At 41.5% G+C, this 18,705-nt stretch overlaps 1 protein-coding gene across 1 annotated transcript in view; it reads right to left on the bottom strand.

Annotated features, from left to right (window-relative positions):
• Positions 1-4,581: 4,581 nt before the first annotated feature.
• The window catches only part of unc13bb (unc-13 homolog Bb (C. elegans)), a 99,714-nt gene continuing 85,590 nt past the window's right edge, over positions 4,582-18,705 (bottom strand). The window contains exons 29-39 of the mRNA XM_084159865.1: positions 17,988-18,065; positions 17,569-17,646; positions 9,592-9,680; positions 9,288-9,434; positions 8,990-9,113; positions 8,749-8,880; positions 8,374-8,521; positions 7,945-8,001; positions 7,600-7,692; positions 7,336-7,495; positions 4,582-7,190 (exon numbers count right to left, since the gene is read on the bottom strand). Of these exons, the coding sequence (XP_084015991.1) occupies positions 6,905-7,190; positions 7,336-7,495; positions 7,600-7,692; positions 7,945-8,001; positions 8,374-8,521; positions 8,749-8,880; positions 8,990-9,113; positions 9,288-9,434; positions 9,592-9,680; positions 17,569-17,646; positions 17,988-18,065 (1,392 nt within the window). The 3' untranslated portion in view covers positions 4,582-6,904. The remainder of the gene's footprint in view (positions 7,191-7,335; positions 7,496-7,599; positions 7,693-7,944; positions 8,002-8,373; positions 8,522-8,748; positions 8,881-8,989; positions 9,114-9,287; positions 9,435-9,591; positions 9,681-17,568; positions 17,647-17,987; positions 18,066-18,705) is intronic.

Consider the following 18,705-nt stretch of genomic DNA (forward strand, 5'->3'; position numbering starts at 1 on the left):
TTGGGGCAAGGAACATTCTCCTGGCATCCGCCAAACCCAGATTTGTCTGTCGGACTGCCAGATGGTGAAGCATGATCCAGAGAACGCATTTCCACTGCTCCAGAGTCCAATTGAGGTGAGCTTTACACCACTCCAGCCGACGCTTGGCATTGCGCATGGTGATCTTAGGCTTGTGTGCGGGTGTGCGGGTACTCGGCCATGGAAACCCATTTCATGAAGTTCCCGACGAACAGTTCTTGTGCTGACGTTGCTTCCAGAGGCAGTTTGGAACTCGGTACTGATTGTTGCAACCGAGGACAGACGATTTTTACGTGCTATTCGCTTCAGCACTCGGCGGTCCCGTTCTGTGAGCTTGTGTCGCCTACCAGTTCGCGGCTGAGCCGTTGTTGCTCCTAGACATTTCCACTTCACAATAACAGCACTTACAGTTGACCGGGGCAGCTCTAGCAGGGCGAACTGACTTGTTGGAAAGGTGGCATCCTATGACGGTTCCACGTTGAAAGTCACTGAGCTCTTCAGTAAGGCCATTCTATTGACAATGTTTGTCTATGGAGACTGAATCCACTAATTTGATGGGGTGTCCACATAGCTTTGTATAAATAGTGTATGATTAAAAGCTCAACAGCTGCAGCTTGGAGAGAAATAGCAAGGTATTATCCATACATTTCCGCAGTACCAAATGGAAAAGGATATTTGAGAACATCTAACATTCTTTGATTTTATGCAACAATAGTTTTTACTTAATCACTTAGAAATGGCATAGCTGTGACATTGAATTATTTTGATTATGAAACAAGCCAAAAACAGCAAGAGAAAACATGTTATGGAAAAATCCATGAAGACTATCACATCTAGAGAGACGAGAATCATGTTATTTTTAAAGGAAAACACATTTAAATAAAGCTGCGAGCAGTAATGATGTGTCCTTTCTGTCAGAGGATGACAGAAGGGACACAAGATCAGTTCGATAACAAAGCAAGCACTATCATGTTGGAACCATTTTCTTTTATGTGCAATTAGTGAAAGCATTACCATGTTTCTCTCTCAATACCACAAGAATGACGCAAGTGAAGTTTAGTCTACATTAGCATTTAAAAATAATTAAATACAACCTCACAGCTGTAATACACTGAATACGGAAGTACTTCCGGTTTCTAATTTTCCTGAATAAAATATCCACTTTTCACTACGTTCAGACCACATAATAGGGCAACAATGTGATCATACAGACTAATCACGATATTTCACATTGTTTGTCTGCATAATTTAAATCCAACATTCATTCGCATGAGACAAAGTCCACTTGATCAATAGTTATTGCTCTAGTATCCTATGGTGTCACCAACTGGTCTGGTGCAGTCACCTAAGTTTTCAGTGACTTTATATTCACACAGCTTCTCAGGACATATACACTGAGTGTACAAAACATTAGGAACTAACTAATGCTCTTTCCATGACATAGACTGACCAGGTGAATCCAGGTGAAAGCTATGATCCCTTATTGATTTCACTTGTTAAATCCACTTCAATCAGTGTAGATGATGGGGAGGAGACAGGTTAAAGAAGGACTTTTAAGCCTTGAGACAATTGAGACATGGATTGTGTATGTGTGCCATTCAGAGGGTGAATGGGCAAGACAAAATATTTAAGTGCCTTTGAACAGGGTATGGTAGTAGGTGCCAGGCGCACCGGTTTGAGTGTGTCAACGCTGCGTGCTTTTTCACGCTCAATAGTTTCCCATGTGTATCAAGAATGGTCCACCACCCAAAGGACATCCAGCCAACTTGACACAACTGTGGGAAGCATTGTAGTCAACATGGGCCAGCATCCCTGTGGAACGCTTTTGACTCCTTGTAGAGTCCATGCCCCGACGAATTGAGGCTGTTCTGATGGCAAAAGGGGGTGCAACTCAATATTAGGAAGGCATTCCATACCAAATTTCATGGCCCCATGTCCGTCGGCTCAGTTCTTATAGCCCTAGTGGGATATGGTGCCATCTGGTAGTGTAGCGTGGCTGATTAATGAATGCTGAAACGAATCAATCATTCTCAAATTCATTAGAGGCTCATTCATTGAGTCTATATACCAAATCTGGAGTCAATCTGACTTATGGTTCATGAGAATAAGATTTTATAAGTATTTTTTGCATCAGCATACCCGCTAACGTGCATCTATAGGTACAGTCCAGCCATATTTGAATGCAGCAACAATTTTTTCGCAAAACCATTAAGCGACTGATGTAATGAGTCTATTTACAGTTGAAGTCGGAAGTTTACATACACTTAGGTTGGAGTCATTAAAAGTAGTTTTTCAACCACTCCACAAATTTCTTGTTAACAAACTATAGCTTTGGCAAGTCGGTTAGGACATCTACTTTGTGCATGACACAAGTAATTTTTCCAACAATTGTTTACAGACAGATTATTTCACTTATAATTCACTGTATCACAATTCCAGTGGGTCAGAAGTTTACATACACTAAGTTGACTGTACCTTTAAACAGCTTGGAAAATTCCAGAAAATGATGTCATGGCTTTAGAAGCTTCTGATAGGCTAATTGACATCATTTGAGGTATTTCAAGGCCTACCTTCAAACTCAGTGCCTCTTTGCTTGACATCATGGGAAAATCAAAAGAAATCAGCCAAGACCTCAGAAGAAAAATGGTATACCTCCACAAGTCTGGTTCACCCTTGGGAGCAATTTCCAAATGCCTTAAGGTACCACGTTCATTTGTACAAACAATAGTACGCAAGTATAAACACTATGAGACCACGCAGCCCTCATACCGCTCAGGAAAGAGATGTGTTCTGTCTCCTAGAGATGAACGTACTTTGGTGCGAAAAGTGCAAATCAATCCCAGAACAACAGCAAAGGACCTTGTGAAGATGCTGGTGGAAACAGGTACAAAAGTATCTATATCCACAGTAAAACGAGTCCTATATCGACATGACCTGAAAGGCCACTCAGAAAGAAAGAAGCCACTGCTACAAAACCGCCATAAAAAAGCCAGACTACGGTTTGCAACTGCACATGGGGACAAAGATCGTACTTTTTGGAGAAATGTCCTCTGGTCTGATGAAACAAAAATAGAACTGTTTGGCCATAATGACCATCATTATGTTTGGAGGAAAAAGGGGGACTTGCAAGCTGAAGAACACCATCCCGGCCGTGAAGCACGGGGGTGGCAGCATGCTGTGGGGGTGCTTTGCTGCAGGAGGGACTGGTGCACTTCACAAAATAGATGGCATCATGAGGAAGGAAAATTATGTGGATATATTGAAGCAACATCTCAAGACATCAGTCAGGAAGTTAAAGCTTGGTCGCAAATGGGTCTTCCAAATGGACAATGACCCCAAGCATACTTCCAAAGTCGTGGCAAAATGCCTTAAGGACAACAAAGTCAAGGTATTGGAGTGGCCATCACAAAGCCCTGACCTCAATCCTGTAGAACATTTGTGGGCAGAACTGAAAAAGCGTGTGCGAGCAAGGAGGCCTACAAACCTGACTCAGTTACACCAGCTCTGTCAGGAGGAATGGGCCAAAATTCACCCAACTTATTGTGGGAAGCTTGTGGAAGGCTACCCAAAATGTTTGACCCAAGTTAAACCATTTAAAGGCAATGCTACCAAATACTAATTGAGTGTATGTAAACTTCTGACCCACTGGGAATGTGATGAAATAAATAATTCTCTCTACTATTGTTCTGACATTTCACATTCTTAAAATAAAGTGGTGATCCTAACTGACCTAAGACAGGGAATTTTTACTAGGATGAAATGTCAGGAATTGTGAAAAACTGAGTTTAAATGTATTTGGCTAAGGTGTATGTAAACCTCCGACTTCAACTGTACACAAAATCTGTAGTGAACCTGCAGTATGGTTCATGAGGATAAGATGATTTTGAGCATTAGCGTTACATAAGCAAATAATTAGTTGTTAATAATTTCCTTGTTTTGTGAGATATCAATACCAAATTCAGTGTGGATCATCTTAGGGATGTCCATGATAACGATGACACGCTTCAAGTTGATAGGCCACTGTGGAGTGGATTTACAGGTTTAAATGGACACAGAAAATCAGATTTGTCAATAACTCAGCCATCTTTTGACCAATCCCTTAGCTTTTTTCAAACTAAGTTAAGACATGTACCATGGTCCTACATTCCACATTTAGCCCAAGAGATTTTTCATGATTATTTAAAACATTAGCGTTACATAGTAAAAAATGTAATCGTTAAGTATCCTTATTTTTGAAGATAAATGGTAAACTTAACATGGTTCATCACGGTAATGTCTGTGATGACCCTAAAAAGTTTTGAGTTGATGGGCCATTGTCTAGTTGATTTACAAAGGATTTAAATGGACAAGTAAAATCAGATTTCCTGATTTATCAATTACTCAGTAATCTCTTAACCAATCCCTTAGCTTTTCTCAAATTAAGTTATGAGATGTACCATGGGCCTACATACTGAACCCCTAATAATTAGCCAGACACATCATTAGATATTTCTTAAATACTTTATACAAAATTAATAAATAGGAATGTACACATTTTAATGATCAATACCATGTTTTTTTACAGTTACAAAATACAAATAAAACTTCACAAAAGTCCCGTTACTCGGACATACAATACGTGCTAACTAACTATTGTAGTGATTTAATTATAGTGCAAGGGTTCACAAGATTTAAAAAATATGCACTTAAAAAAACGTAATGAAACGATAAAAAGTGAACACTTGCACAGCTTGGCACAAGGAACATGTATGTTACAGAGTGGCAGTGCCCTCTTCAAAAGTAGACATTTCCCTCTAAATCAACAGCCCAAAATATGTATGTATTCACATTGGTACTGTAGATACTGCATATAAAGCCCAGATATAGCTTTAGCAGTGTGTAATTTGCAGTTTTCTTCTTTGTGTGAACATCAAACTGACTATCATTGTATGGACAACGGCAGTGTTACTTGACAAATAGCAAAATATTTTTGTTAGGAGTGATATGTTCGATTTTTTTTCTCCTCTCATTTCTATCAGGGAGTTGACGGGCAAGCGTCACCCCTTACTGTATACTGTACATCAAAATAGAACTCATGATACAGTACTGAACATCATTCCAACATTTCTGAAGAGGGATCAAAATGGAAAATAATAAACAAACATATAAATACTATATCTAAGAAAATTACTACATCTAAACAAATATAAATCCTCCAATACAATTAAAAACAAAAATAAAGTAACAGCAATAAGGAAAATCACATTGACAACCTCAGTCTGATATGGTTGATTTTGGTCAAATTGACCAATCCTCTGCATCGTTGTGAGACAAAAGAAATACACAGAAAACATGGGGTTAAAAACATGTATACAGACATCTTCTATTATCACCAATGTAAGGCCACTCAGAGATACAAGGAAACATAGCTGGAAAATATTTGCAAACCGAGGGCTTGGACTTCCTTTTCCTAGCCTTGTTACGAACCATATGAGGCTAGCATTTCCCTCATCTGAGATGAAAACCGTTTAAACTCCTCTGGTACCCAAAATACCCTCTAGGTCCAGTTAGCATCTGTAGGGTCCTGTAAGAAAACTGCAGTAAAAAGCCATTCAAAACAACCACTTTGCAAACAATACTCAAACGCTATCTAGCAGCCCTCTGTTTGTAAAAGTAGACCAGATTCTACCTATGGAATAAATACATAAAAACTATAAATAAAATGGCTGTCATTGAGGGTTGGCAACATTAGCCAAATGTTTGTAAAATGTTTTATTCAGGGTTATTTAGTAGTGATTACTAAATTCAAGACAGGGCCCTACATACACCATTGCCGTTTTTGATGCAATAAGCAATAGTCCAGATTAAAAAGTGCTCACCAATCTCTATCCTAAAAAGGAAGTTTCTCTCTGGATAGAAGGCAGCCCTTGAGTTAAGAACGTTTATGACAATTTAGACTAAAACACATTACAGTAATTCTCATTCAAAGTGCATTGTTAACACTGTATGGGACTAATGGGTCATGAATAGGAGCCCAATACCTGGCAAGGCACACAATCTACAAACCCTTTACATTGAGTGCTGTTGCCGTTACAGTACCTCGTCAAAAAATAGGGGGGAGACTCAAATGTAAAACTCACTTCAGAACCACCACACCATACTTTCAACACAAAAAAACAGACTTCACTTTTCTACAGGAAAAACCAGTGGATTTGTACACTATATTTAGGAGTTTAGGAGCAGGGTACTTGACATGTGGTAGAAGTCAAAACGATAGAAATAGGTGAATCTACTTTGACCAATGCACCAACAATGACATCCTGCGTTTAGACCCTAATAGTGGCATCTATGAGATTTTAACATGGATCATGAAGAACACTAAAGTGAGATTGAGGAAGATAAACAAACAGTGTTCTACTATAGTTACAGTTTGTGTCTGAACTTCACACATTCACAGCTTCTAAAGTGTAAGGCATCAAACGTATGGCCACAGTTGGGGGGTATTGCACATGAACACTGAGTAGAACTGTGGGGTGAGGGGGAGACCCTGTACTGAAGTACATACAGGCTGGCAGGAAATGACTGGCATATAGCGCCCATGGCATGTCCATAGTGCCAGACTGGCAGACCCACAGGAAGTACATTATCGTGTGAGAGTGTGTCTAATAACCATTGAGTGGGAGAGAAACTAACTACCCACATGTAGGAGATAGTGAGTGGGGGATACAAAAGGTGAGTATGACAAATACACAGTGAGAGTGACAGTGTGTTGGTGAACCAGTGTCCATCAAACAGCCAGTAGCAGCCAGGAAACATTATTAGTCCAAAGTAGTAGTAGTCAAGGTGCTCCTATTACTTTCCACTTTCCTAGAGGCCCTTCACACCCCTCCCCTCCTTCAGGGAGAACTCATCTGCCCTCCTCCTCAGAGCGTATCTCAGACTTGAGCTTGACAAACTCCTTGGCCACCTCGTCGTTGGAGCGCTGGGAGAGGATGCGCATGGCGGTGAGGCCTGTATCGTCCATGGTGACCCGCTGGCCAAGGGGGCACCAGCACGCCACACTGCCCTTCTCTGCTACATCCCGCAGCTGCATCACAGCCATGCCCACCACCCGGTCGGCACGGCCAAAACAGTAGTCCTTCACACACATCTGCAGCTCGTAGCACTCAAAGCCATCCTCGTTACCCAGGATACTGAGGAGACATGGAGGAGGGGAGGGAGGGAGTGAGAGATTATTTTGTATACTTTTTTTACAATGAGCAATGGCTATTTCAAGGGGCTACACATGGATTATTTTAGGCAACATGCTACTGTACTATTGCTTGACTCTGGACTCACAAGTGGAAGGTCTCGTTAAACTTGGGTGCCCAGCTGTTGTTCTTGGACTTTGATTGGAACTTGCGCTTCTTGTCACTGAGGTGGGGTCCGATCATGGTGATCTCCACAAAGGGCCGGAACATCCCAGAGGTCTGCCACTTCAGATCATTGGCTCCCACCACTGGTACAACGAGGAAGGAGATTAGTTAGTTTGTTGGGATGGGGAGAGAAAGAGAAAAAGGGTTAATTGGAGTAATTTTTCCTTAACTGTACAAATATACAAACCTTTGACAGTGACTTTGTGCTCCCCAGTACCAGGGTGGGTGAATAGGTCGATCTGTATGGATATCTCTCCCACCGGCTTGTCCACTCCTGAGCCTAGTGTACACAGATAGAAACACAAGACATTATCTTCCAATGGTGGTCAGTGATTATAGATACCAGGAGTAGTATCCTTTAGGGAGGAGGAGGAGAGGGTATGGGTAGGGTCATACAACCAGGAGGAGGATCAGTCAGGGTTGGTGTTTGGGGCAAATTCACCCACAGGGGCAGATGGGAGGGGGTTTATGTAAACAGAGTAAAGGAGAGAGGGGTTGTTAGCACATGCTATCCATTAATGGCACAACCTACCCCTGGAGGGTTGTATTTTTTCGTTGGGAGTTAACCTAATACCCTTCCCATTGTGCACTGGTGAGGAGGCAGCAGAAGAGATCACAAGAGAGAAGACAAATAAGCAAACGTGTCAAATGGCAGCAGAGAGTCATTTTAGAGTTCGGCAACAACTCACAGAACAGTCACACAGCCAGAGAAAGCTAGTTTTGAGGTATGTAATAGAGGCATACACAGTATTTAGCTGATAGATCAACTTCAAGCCCAACACTAAATAGAACAGTACTCAAGAGGGAGCACTGGAGCCTCTCTGGTTACCCCTGGTGGCAAAGCAGGGGAGAAGCAAAGGTCTTATTTTATGACTGCGTTATGTACAGTATTTAGTTAGAAACAATGGGAAGCAGACTGATGCTATTGTGTGTGTGTGTTTGTGCATGCACGCCGCCTTACCTTGTGTGTGTTGTGTTGTGACAAAGGTCTTGATGAGTGTGTCTGTGGTCTGTGTGTAGAGGGACAGAGCATGGCGTAGTGAGGTCAACTCAGGACTCTTCTCCAGGAATGCCTTCTTCAGACCGTTCCCTCCTGCATGGAAGTATTGCTGCAGAAGAGTGAGAGAGCGGGAGAGTGAGAGAGCGGGAGAGAGAGAGAGAGAGAAAGAGAGATGAAGAAGAGGGGAAGAAGATGGGAAAAGAGAGGGAGATGGAAGGTTTGTTTCTCTACAGTACAATGAATGAGGCCTGTAATTAAAGGCTCAGCAACAAGGCTCATCATCTAAGTAGTAACTTTACCACAGGTGTATGTTTGACTATAAACTCAAAGACAAACTTTGATTGTGTCCAGTGCTATATCCATGACAGCACACTGTTTAGGTGTCAGGCTTTTGGCCTCTCCTGCCATGTGATCCTTGAGCTTGGAAAGCTGCCCCAGTTCCTTGGCTGCAGACAGGATCTGAGCCCCCTGAGGAGAGAAATACACATAACATTAGGTGATAGTGTGTTTGAAGTCGAGGGTCATGAGGAAAAGGCCCAGGTCTGAAGGTAAATGTTATGAGGGTGTTAGGCCTTACAAAGGTGTCGTTTCCTTGGGGCAGAACGATGGTCTTCTCCAGGCTGCTCATCACAATCCTCCACAACTCTTTCAGAACCCGCTTTAGAACAGTCTTCTCACACGCCGTGGCAAACAGCGTTAACCTGCATAGACACACGCACGTTTAATGAGACAACACATACAGCAAATCAACAAATACACAATCACGCAACATGGCACAACATACTGACAAAAACACCTTTGACTTCAGAGGGAAGGCACCAAAATGGACGCCACCAAATCAGCAGCCAATAGGGAAGCAGGAGGGATCCACTCACTTTGAATCCAGGAAGTCCATAAGTGGCCGCAGCATGTTGTCCGAGTCGGCCTCCACCATGTTGCGGCTGTTGGCGTTGACTGGGCCCTTGATCTGGTACAGCAGAGAGGCCATCTGTCTCATACAGTCATCAATACGGACCTGGAAACTACAGGAGAGAAAGGAGCCACAGGGGTTAGGGTTCAGAGCCAAAATGGACTCCATATACTACAGACTGAAGCTGTGTGCATGAGTCTATGGGGAGTGTGTACATGTTCGAATCCCGGGACTGTGTTGTGCGTGTGTGTGTGGGAGCATGTGTGTACCTGTTTCCAAACGTGGTACTCAGCTCATCCAGCACATTGTTCAGCTTGACCTGAAGCTCGTTCAGGAGGTCACTGGCTTCTGTGTCCAGCTGCAGAAAAACAGGCAGACAGAGAAAGGCAGACATACAGATACAGTCAGACAGACATTAAGGCAGACAGACACAGAGAAGCACACAGAGACAGTCTGATAAGTATGAGTACAGAAAAAAAATGTGTAATTTTTTTTTTTTCATATTTTCTTTTCTCTCGCAAATAAATAAATAAAAATATATTTATTTATTTGCAAGAGAAAATAAAATATGAAGAAAAAAAAAATATATATATATATATATACACACACACATATACAGTTGAAGTCGAAAGTTTACATACACTTAGGTTGGAGTCATTAAAACTCGTTTTTCAACCACTCCACAAATTTATTGTTAACAAACTATAGTTTTGGCAAGTCGGTTAGGACATCTACTTTGTGCATGACACAAGTAATTTTTCCAATAATTGTTTACATACAGATTATTTCCCTTATAATTCACTGTATCACAATTCCAGTGGGTCAGAAGTTTACATACCCTGTAAACTTCCGACTTCAACTGTACATATATAGAGTTGAAGTCGGAAGTTTACATACACCTTAGCCAAATACATTTAAACTCAGTTTTTCACAATTCCTGACATTTAATCCTAGTAAAAATTCCCTGTCTTAGGTCAGTTAGGATCACCACTTAATTTTAAGAATGTGAAATGTCACAATAATAGTAGAGATAATGATTTATTTCAGCTTTTATTTATTTAATCACATTCCCAGTGGGTCAGAAGTTTACATACACTCAATTAGTATTTGGTAGCATTGCCTTTAAATTGTCTAACTTGGGTCAAACGTTTCGGGTAGCCTTCCACAAGCTTCCCACAATAAGTTGGGTGAATTTTGGCCCATTCCTCCTGACAGAGCTGGTGTAACTGAGTCAGGTTTGTATGCCTCCTTGCTCGCACACGCTTTTTCAGTTCAGCCCACACATTTTCTATAGGATTGAGGTCAGGGCTTTGTGATGGCCACTCCAATACCTTGACTTTGTTGTCCTTAAGGCATTTTGCCACAACTTTGGAAGTATGCTTGGGGTCATTGTCCATTTGGAAGACCCATTTGCAACCAAGCTTTAACTTCCTGACTGATGTCTTGAGATGTTGCTTCAATATATCAACATAATTGTCCTTCCTCATGATGCCATCTATTTTGTGAAGTGCACCAGTCCCTCCTGCAGCAAAGCACCCCCACAGCATGATGCTGCCACCCCCTGCTTCACGGTTGGGATGGTGTTCTTCGGCTTGCAAACAACCCCCTTTTTCCTCCAAACATAACGATGGTCATTCTGGCCAAACAGTTCTATTTTTGTTTCATCAGACCAGAGGATATTTCTCCAAAAATTACGATCTTTGTCCCCATGTGCAGTTGCAAACCGTAGTCTGGCTTTTTTATGGACGTTTTGGAGCAGTGGCTTCTTCCTTGCTGAGCGGCCTTTCAGGTTATGTCATTATAGGACTCGTTTTACTGTAGATAGTTTTGTACCTGTTTCCTCCAGAATCTTCACGAGGTTCTTTGCTGTTGTTCTGGGATTGATTTGCACTTTTCGCACCAAAGTCTGTTCATCTCTAGGAGACAGAACGCGTCTCCTTCCTGAGCGGTATGACGGCTGCGTGGTCCCATAGTGTTTATACTTGCATACTATTGTTTGTACAGATGAAAGTGGTACCTTCAGGCGTTTGGAAATTGCTCCCAAGGATGAACCAGACTTGTGGAGGTCTACAATATTTTTTCTGAGGTCTTCGCTGATTTCTTTTGATTTTCCCATGTTGTCAAGCATAGAGGCACTGAGTTTGAATGTAGGCCTTGAAATACATCCACAGGTACACCTCCAATTGACTCAAATGATGTCAATTAGCCTATCAGAAGCTTCTAATGCCATGACATCATTTTATGTCATTTTCCAAGCTGTTTAAAGGCACAGTCAACTTAGTGTATGTAAACTTCTGACCCACTGGAATTGTGATACAGTGAATTATAAGTAAAATAATCTGTCTGTAAACAATTGTTGGAAAAATTACTTGTGTCATGCACAAAGTAGATGTCCTAACCGACTTGCCAAAACTATAGTTTGTTAACAATACATTTGTGGAGTGGTTGAAAAACAAGTTTTAATGACTCCAACCTAAGTGTATGTAAACTTCCGACTTCAACTGTATATATATACAGTCGTGGTCAAAAGTTTTGAGAATCACACAAGTATTGGTCTTCACAAAGTTCGCTGCTTCAGTGTTATAAGATATTTTTGTCAGATGTTACTATGGTATCCTGAAGTATAATTACAAGCATTCCATTAGTGTCAAAGTCTTTTATTGACAATTACATTAAGTTTATGCAAAGAGTCAATATTTGCAGTGTGACCCTTCTTTTTCAAGACCTCTGCAATCCACCCTGGCATGCTGTCAATTAACTTCTGGGCCACATCCTGACTGATGGCAGCCATTCTTGCATAATCAATGCTTGGAGTTTGTCAGAATTTGTGGGTTTTTGTTTGTCCACCCGCCTCTTGAGGATCGACCACAAGTTCTCAATGGGATTAAGGTCTGGAGAGTTTCCTGGCCAAGGACCCACAATGTCGATGTTTTGTTCCCCCGAGCCACTTAGTTATCACTGCTGGATAAGGCATTGGTCGTCACCAAACTGTTCTTGGATGGTTGGGAGAAGTTGCTCTTGGAGGATGTGTTGGTACCATTCTTTATTCATGGCTGTGTTCTTAGGCAAAATTGTGAGTGAGCCCACTCCCTTGGCTGAGAAGCAACCCCACACATGAATGGTCTCAAGATGCTTTACTGTTGGCGTGACACAGGACTGATGTTAGCGCTCACCTTGTCTTCTCCGGACAAGGTGTTTTCCGGATGCCCCAAACAATCGGAAAGGGGATTCATCAGAGAAAATGACTTTACCCCAGTTCTCAGCAGTCCAATCCCTGTACCTTTTGCAGAATATCAGTCTGTCCCTGATGTTTTTCCTGGAGAGAAGTGGCTTCTTTGCTGCCCTTCTTGACACCAGGCCATCATCCAAAAGTCTTCGCCTCACTGTGCGTGCAGATGCACTCACACCTGCCTGCTGCCATTCCTGAGCAAGCTCTGCACTGGTGGTGCCCCGATCCCGCAGCTGAATCAACTTTAGGAGACGGTCCTGGCGCTTGCTGGACTTTCCTGGGCGCCCTGACGCCTTCTTCACAACAATTGAACCTCTCTCCTTGAAGTTCTTGATGATCCGATAAATGGTTGATTTAGGTGCAATCTTACTAGCAGCAATATCCTTGCATGTGAAGCCCTTTTTGTGCAAAGCAATGATGACGGCACGTGTTTCCTTGCAGGTAACCATGGTTAACAGAGGAAGAACAATGATTTCAAGCACCACCCTCCTTTTAAAACTTCCAGTCTGTTATTCTAACTCAATCAGCATGACAGAGTGATCTCCAGCCTTGTCCTCGTCAACACTCTCACCTGTGTTAACGAGAGAATCACTGACATGATGGCAGCTGGTCCTTTTGTGGCAGGGCTGAAATGCAGTGGAAATCTTTTTGGGGGATTAAGTTCATTTTCATGGCAAAGAGGGACTTTGCAATTAATCTGATCACTCTTCATGACATTCTGGAGTATATGCAAATTACCATCATCAAAACTGAGGCAGCAGACTTTGTGAAAATTAGTATTTGTGTCATTCTCAAAGCCTTTGACCACGACTGTACACATATACATATATATACACATATACATATATATATATACACATACACACATATACATACATATATAAACATTTTAAAACAGTTAAGCATGATTCTCAAAAACCATAGATATGGGGAAAAAAACAGCAACATAATTCCCTTTGACGCCAGATAATACACATACTGTAAAGTATGCGAATTGCAAGCCAAAGTAGAGCACACACAATAGTCCAGCAGCAATGGAGAAAACGTGTTATTTTGCTTTTTGCCAAGAAAAGGCAATGTCACTCAAACTGAAAAATGTTTGACTAAAGTAGCGAGATTCCTTATACTTGCAATGTCACTGCTACTTCTCTTCCAGTTAATTACACTCATTCTTATTCTTATTAGACAACACACTCCTGCAGACTAACCCACCTTTTTGTCGGTAACAATCACCACCTTCAAAGAAAGCAGATGAAAGAAAATGGCGGTTTAATATGACAGCAGATTCATGATATTGACTCAGAAGTATACACTATTTGAGGACCACCAGGGGTCACAATGTTCCCCATATCTACAACCACAGCATCAGTCTGACAGAAACCATCTCACAGAGGCCTAAAGCAACCCCAGCAAGACAGATGACAACATGATGTGGTCCATTAAGCTAACGCTACAATAAGCCAGCTGATACATGGACTGCCAGGGACTAGACCACACACTAGATTCTAGACAAGAGTATATGACAGCTGTAGGGGAGACTACTGAATGAGTTCTGCACCAGTGGATACGAGGATGGCTTACAGGGGCTATAGGGAGAGATGGAGGATGTTTTTCATGAGCATCCTGTACGTGTGTATACTGCTGAGTAAGTGACTGTTAGTGAGAGTGATACAGTGTTACAGGGGATGGGAACTCACTGAGGATGTCACATCCTTACTACACTCACCTTCTCCTCGTCTTTCTTTTCAGGCTATCAGAGAGCGGGAGGGAAAAAGGAGATATGACCATATTTATTGCTGTCTTTTATCAAGAGCTAGTATAGGGTAAAAACAACATTGCTAACAATACATGGTAAATATCTGATGGTGCCATAAAAGGATATTATAACAATTTGGGAATGTGTTGACCAATGAACCAGTGACATTTGTGTGAGCAGCATAGCTACCGCTCCACTATACAACCCAGGGAGAAAGGCACAAACTCTAACCCACCTTTTCCTCCGGGGGTGCATCCATCTTTGAGAGGAGGGGAGTAAAAAAAGAGCCTGTCAAATGTGTCTGTTTTGTTGCAATAACTAAAGTATGCACCAGCAACAGACCCATCTAGTACTAACACCAGGAGAAGATCTAGGATAATCGACTTAACCAAAAGACAAAATTGTAAAAAGAAGTAAAGTAAACCTTTGCATGCATACTGTAGGAGTACATACTGTATGTATGCAACATTTGTTTATAATGAACCCACCTTCTCTTTGTCAGTCTATTGAAAACAAAATAAACAAAGGAAAATAACAAAATAATTAAATTGCATAGTAGTCTGAAAGTAAATGAAGTTGTGGGAAGGAGATGTCTGTGTAATGGAGAGCAAGACAGCTGCACTTTAGAGAACAGGTAAGGGACAACATTACCTTAGTCATATAGGGGAAGAGAGAGTTGCACCAAACACATGACCAGTGAAAACCCCAACAAGATCAAAGTCACCACGTTAACCATGGCGGTGTCCTATTCCACCATGAGACGGTACAATGATGTGGCGAATGCGTGTGACCACCACTACGTGAGTGGAGAGAGGGGCAGTGAGTGTGAATGACGATGTGTGACCATGACGATATCAGTGACTGAGTGTGTCACTGACACAACCTCTACTACACCAACAACAAACCTCAACCTGCTCCTCCTCAACCTCCTCTACCTCCTCCACACTTTCCTGAAGGGTCGGAGTGAGACAGAACACAAAACATATTGTGAACCTCCAGCCAGAGGCAGAACGGTTGATAAACCCTCAGAGAACTGATTGATACACTGAGTCGGTTTACAAGTTACATCAGCCGACCATGTCAACAATGACATCAGTATCAGACAGTACAGTATCATTTTCTGTATTTAAGTAAAAGTAATCGTCAGTTTTCTACGTGAGGTTCAAAAACAATATATTATATATACCCATGTACAGAATGTTCATACATGCACATATATAATGTCCTCTTTTCTTACACCCACCTGCTGCCATTCTATCATTTTGCCCATGTTGCCCTAGGGGGGAAAAAAGAGGGGGAAAATGCCCAAGTTCCTTTTATTCCTGCTAACTGCAAAAAGTCAGCACCACATTTTGAAGGTCAGAGTGCTTATAATGAAGACCTCTGTGTAGGCTTTCCAGATACAGATAAATAGAGAGAAGTGTAAACAGTAGCATGTCTATTATCAGTCAACGGTCTACAACCATTCCATTATATTGTATAATTTTGAAGATACTGTAGTTTATTTCTGACTGTCAAAATAAACAAAACAGAAAACTAAAAAGTTAATTGGTGCTTGTTTACAATTAAACTTGAACAGTGTGTCTTGTCTTTCAAGTGTCTAATTTGTGTTGACAGGCAGAAGAGTGTGAGTCAGCGTGTACTGTGACGTTTCTGTGAACTCTTCCTACTAAGCTTCATCTGGGATAACTCAATTCCTAATCACTCCCTCCCACACACATCCCATATCTCCCTCCTTGAAAGTCCGCCTTTCAAGTTCAACTCCTCACAGCACGACACAGAGCTTTGACACAAACAAGACAACATCACGGCTTCACACAACCCCAGAGTTGTGCTTCTTTGAAAACACAGAGCTCAGATTAAAGTTCCACTCTCTACATTTATTAAACTGTAACACTGACTGTCTTACGTTAGAAAAACCCAACCACAAGCCATATGCCAGTGAATACACAAACAATTATGGATACTAGTTTACTTTCACAACCCCAATCATCTGAAATTGATCCTCGGTGTGCAGAATTTCTTCCCATTACACTTCAATTTCCTCAAAAGACTAAAGACTCATCTAATTGGCCACAGGGAGCTATCATGTGAGAAATCTAGCTAGTTGAGTTATCAATGGTTTTACAATGGGGATTCCTAAAGGCTCTATAGAGGGTGAACTCTATTCTACAGTCTCCCTGTTTAATCTTCTAATGATATCATATACCCACCAGAGTCTTTCTCTCCTCATCCTCAGTTATGACCTGCTGGTCAGGGGGAAGGTGAGATAGAAAATCCTTAATATGCAAGAAGCTCTACAACAACACTTTGGCAACTATCAAACAGCCTTCAACCAAAAGTGAACGCACACCCACCTTCTCCTCCTCATCATCCACCTGCTCGTCAATCTTAAGCAGCGAAGGAAACACATCTATTTAAACTCAAGTTCTCAGTCTAGTGCTACAATTCAGTAAGCCAAAACAAAGGGATTACTAGGCCAAACTATAAACTACTTCACTCAACATCCAAACCAAATAATAACTCACTTACTACTCAGTAAGAAAGGGACAATCAATCATTCAGAATAAAGCAGGTCCTAGAGATATTTAACTTATAGATACTACATAGTGCTCTTAAGTAGGGATGCTAAACATAGGTATGGTCATGAAAACCTATAGACCGTACATAGCTTTTTGCACTCTAGGAAATTGATCTAGGGAAATAATAGAATCACCAAGGGCATATGTTAATTTAACAGTCTAGTAATCTACACAATAAGCACTGGCCTATAGATGCTATTGATCTAATGCTCTATTCCACATGGCAGGATACTACAGTAGCACACATCCACTTCTCAACTCTAAGTCACGTGAACCATCTCCCTACCATTGCTTCCTCTTTTGCAATCTGGTACAGAAAGACACAAATACCATGTTTATAATCTTGTCTATGAAGAGCAGTCACACACAAAAGCAATTTGAACCATGTGTTCACACATAGCAAATAGTTGAAGTTCTCTATTTATCTAGGTGTGATGGCAGAGTAGCACATCATTCAGTCCTTTAAATCAAAACCTGGTAACACCAATGGCTGCTCAACTGGCTGCATGAGCCCAGAGACACAATGCGCCTGTAGTCTTCTCCAGGAGGTTCCTGGTGGTCCGGAGCACAGTGAGGATGAACACTGTTCACCCCGACCCTCCACCCAGACTCCATCTTACCCATCTGTGAAAAAAGCTAGTTGTTAACATCTCTTCCTATACATAGTGTTGCTGCTTACCTGTTTGGCACCCATGGACTCAAACATCTTCTCCAGCTGGATACGCAACTGCTGCACATTATTCATCAGTACACAGGGCTACACAGGGGAAGAGAGCGAGCGATAGATACAGAGACCATTTAGAGGTTGAAACTCCCATAAAAAACAGTAAGGATACAGTGCATTCGGAAAGTTTTCAGACCCCTTGACTTTTCCACATTTTGTTACGTCACAGCCTTATTCTAAAATTAGCAAAAATGTATAAAAACCAGTTTTTGCTTTGTCATTATGGGGTATTGTGTGTAGATTGGTGAGGGAAAAAAACAATTTAATCAATTTTAGAATAAGGCTGTAACGTAACAAAATGTGGAAAAAGTCAAGGGGTCTGAATACTTTCCGAATGCACTGTATGTTGTGTAAGGCAGGATATGAAGACTTACGATCTTCTCTTTGTCAGAGTAGGAGGGGAAGCTCTTGGTCAGAATGGCACTGTACTGCAGAAGAACTTTGGCAATAGTCTGTGGGGAGGAAAACAGGTCATTACAGTGTCCAACTAAACATGGGTGAGGTTTCAGTGTCATATATCTCATCCCAACCACTAAATGACAGTCATCCTTTTCTGTGAATGGGAAGTGGCCTTTAACACTGGCTAGAGGCTAGTGTGGTTTTTGGGTAAAGTTAGTGAGGGTATGTGAGGTTACTGTCGTGTAACTTTTCTGAAGAACTACTGCTGGAGAGAGTCCACTGAAAGTATGAATGCATTCCCTGAATGTATTCTCTGTGATGCAGTCTCTCTATAGACTGTGCCAGCCCAACCCCAGCTAGAAAGAGAGTACATTGAATGATTGTCCCATTAGGCATTTCTATTTAATGAGAACATATCATATCCAATTCCTTTACACAAATGTTAAAGTCCCCCAGACAATGCTCCGGCTGCTTTTATTGAAATGGGATTTTCTGGGGCTAATATCTGTAATAATGGTATAGTACTCTAAAATAAGAAAAGCAAAGGTAAGGATTTCTCTAAAGGGCAGAGTTGGCTGTTTTCCAAAGAAGAAAATGCAATGGGCGGTCATAGTCATTAATCACTTTAATGAGATTTGGGGATATTTCAAAGGTTTGAGCAAATGCCAAACTTTTTCTCCCATTAACCAGGTT

Source organism: Coregonus lavaretus (assembly GCF_964263955.1).
Source record: "Coregonus lavaretus genome assembly, chromosome: 4".
Classification (NCBI taxonomy): Eukaryota; Metazoa; Chordata; class Actinopteri; order Salmoniformes; family Salmonidae; genus Coregonus; species Coregonus lavaretus.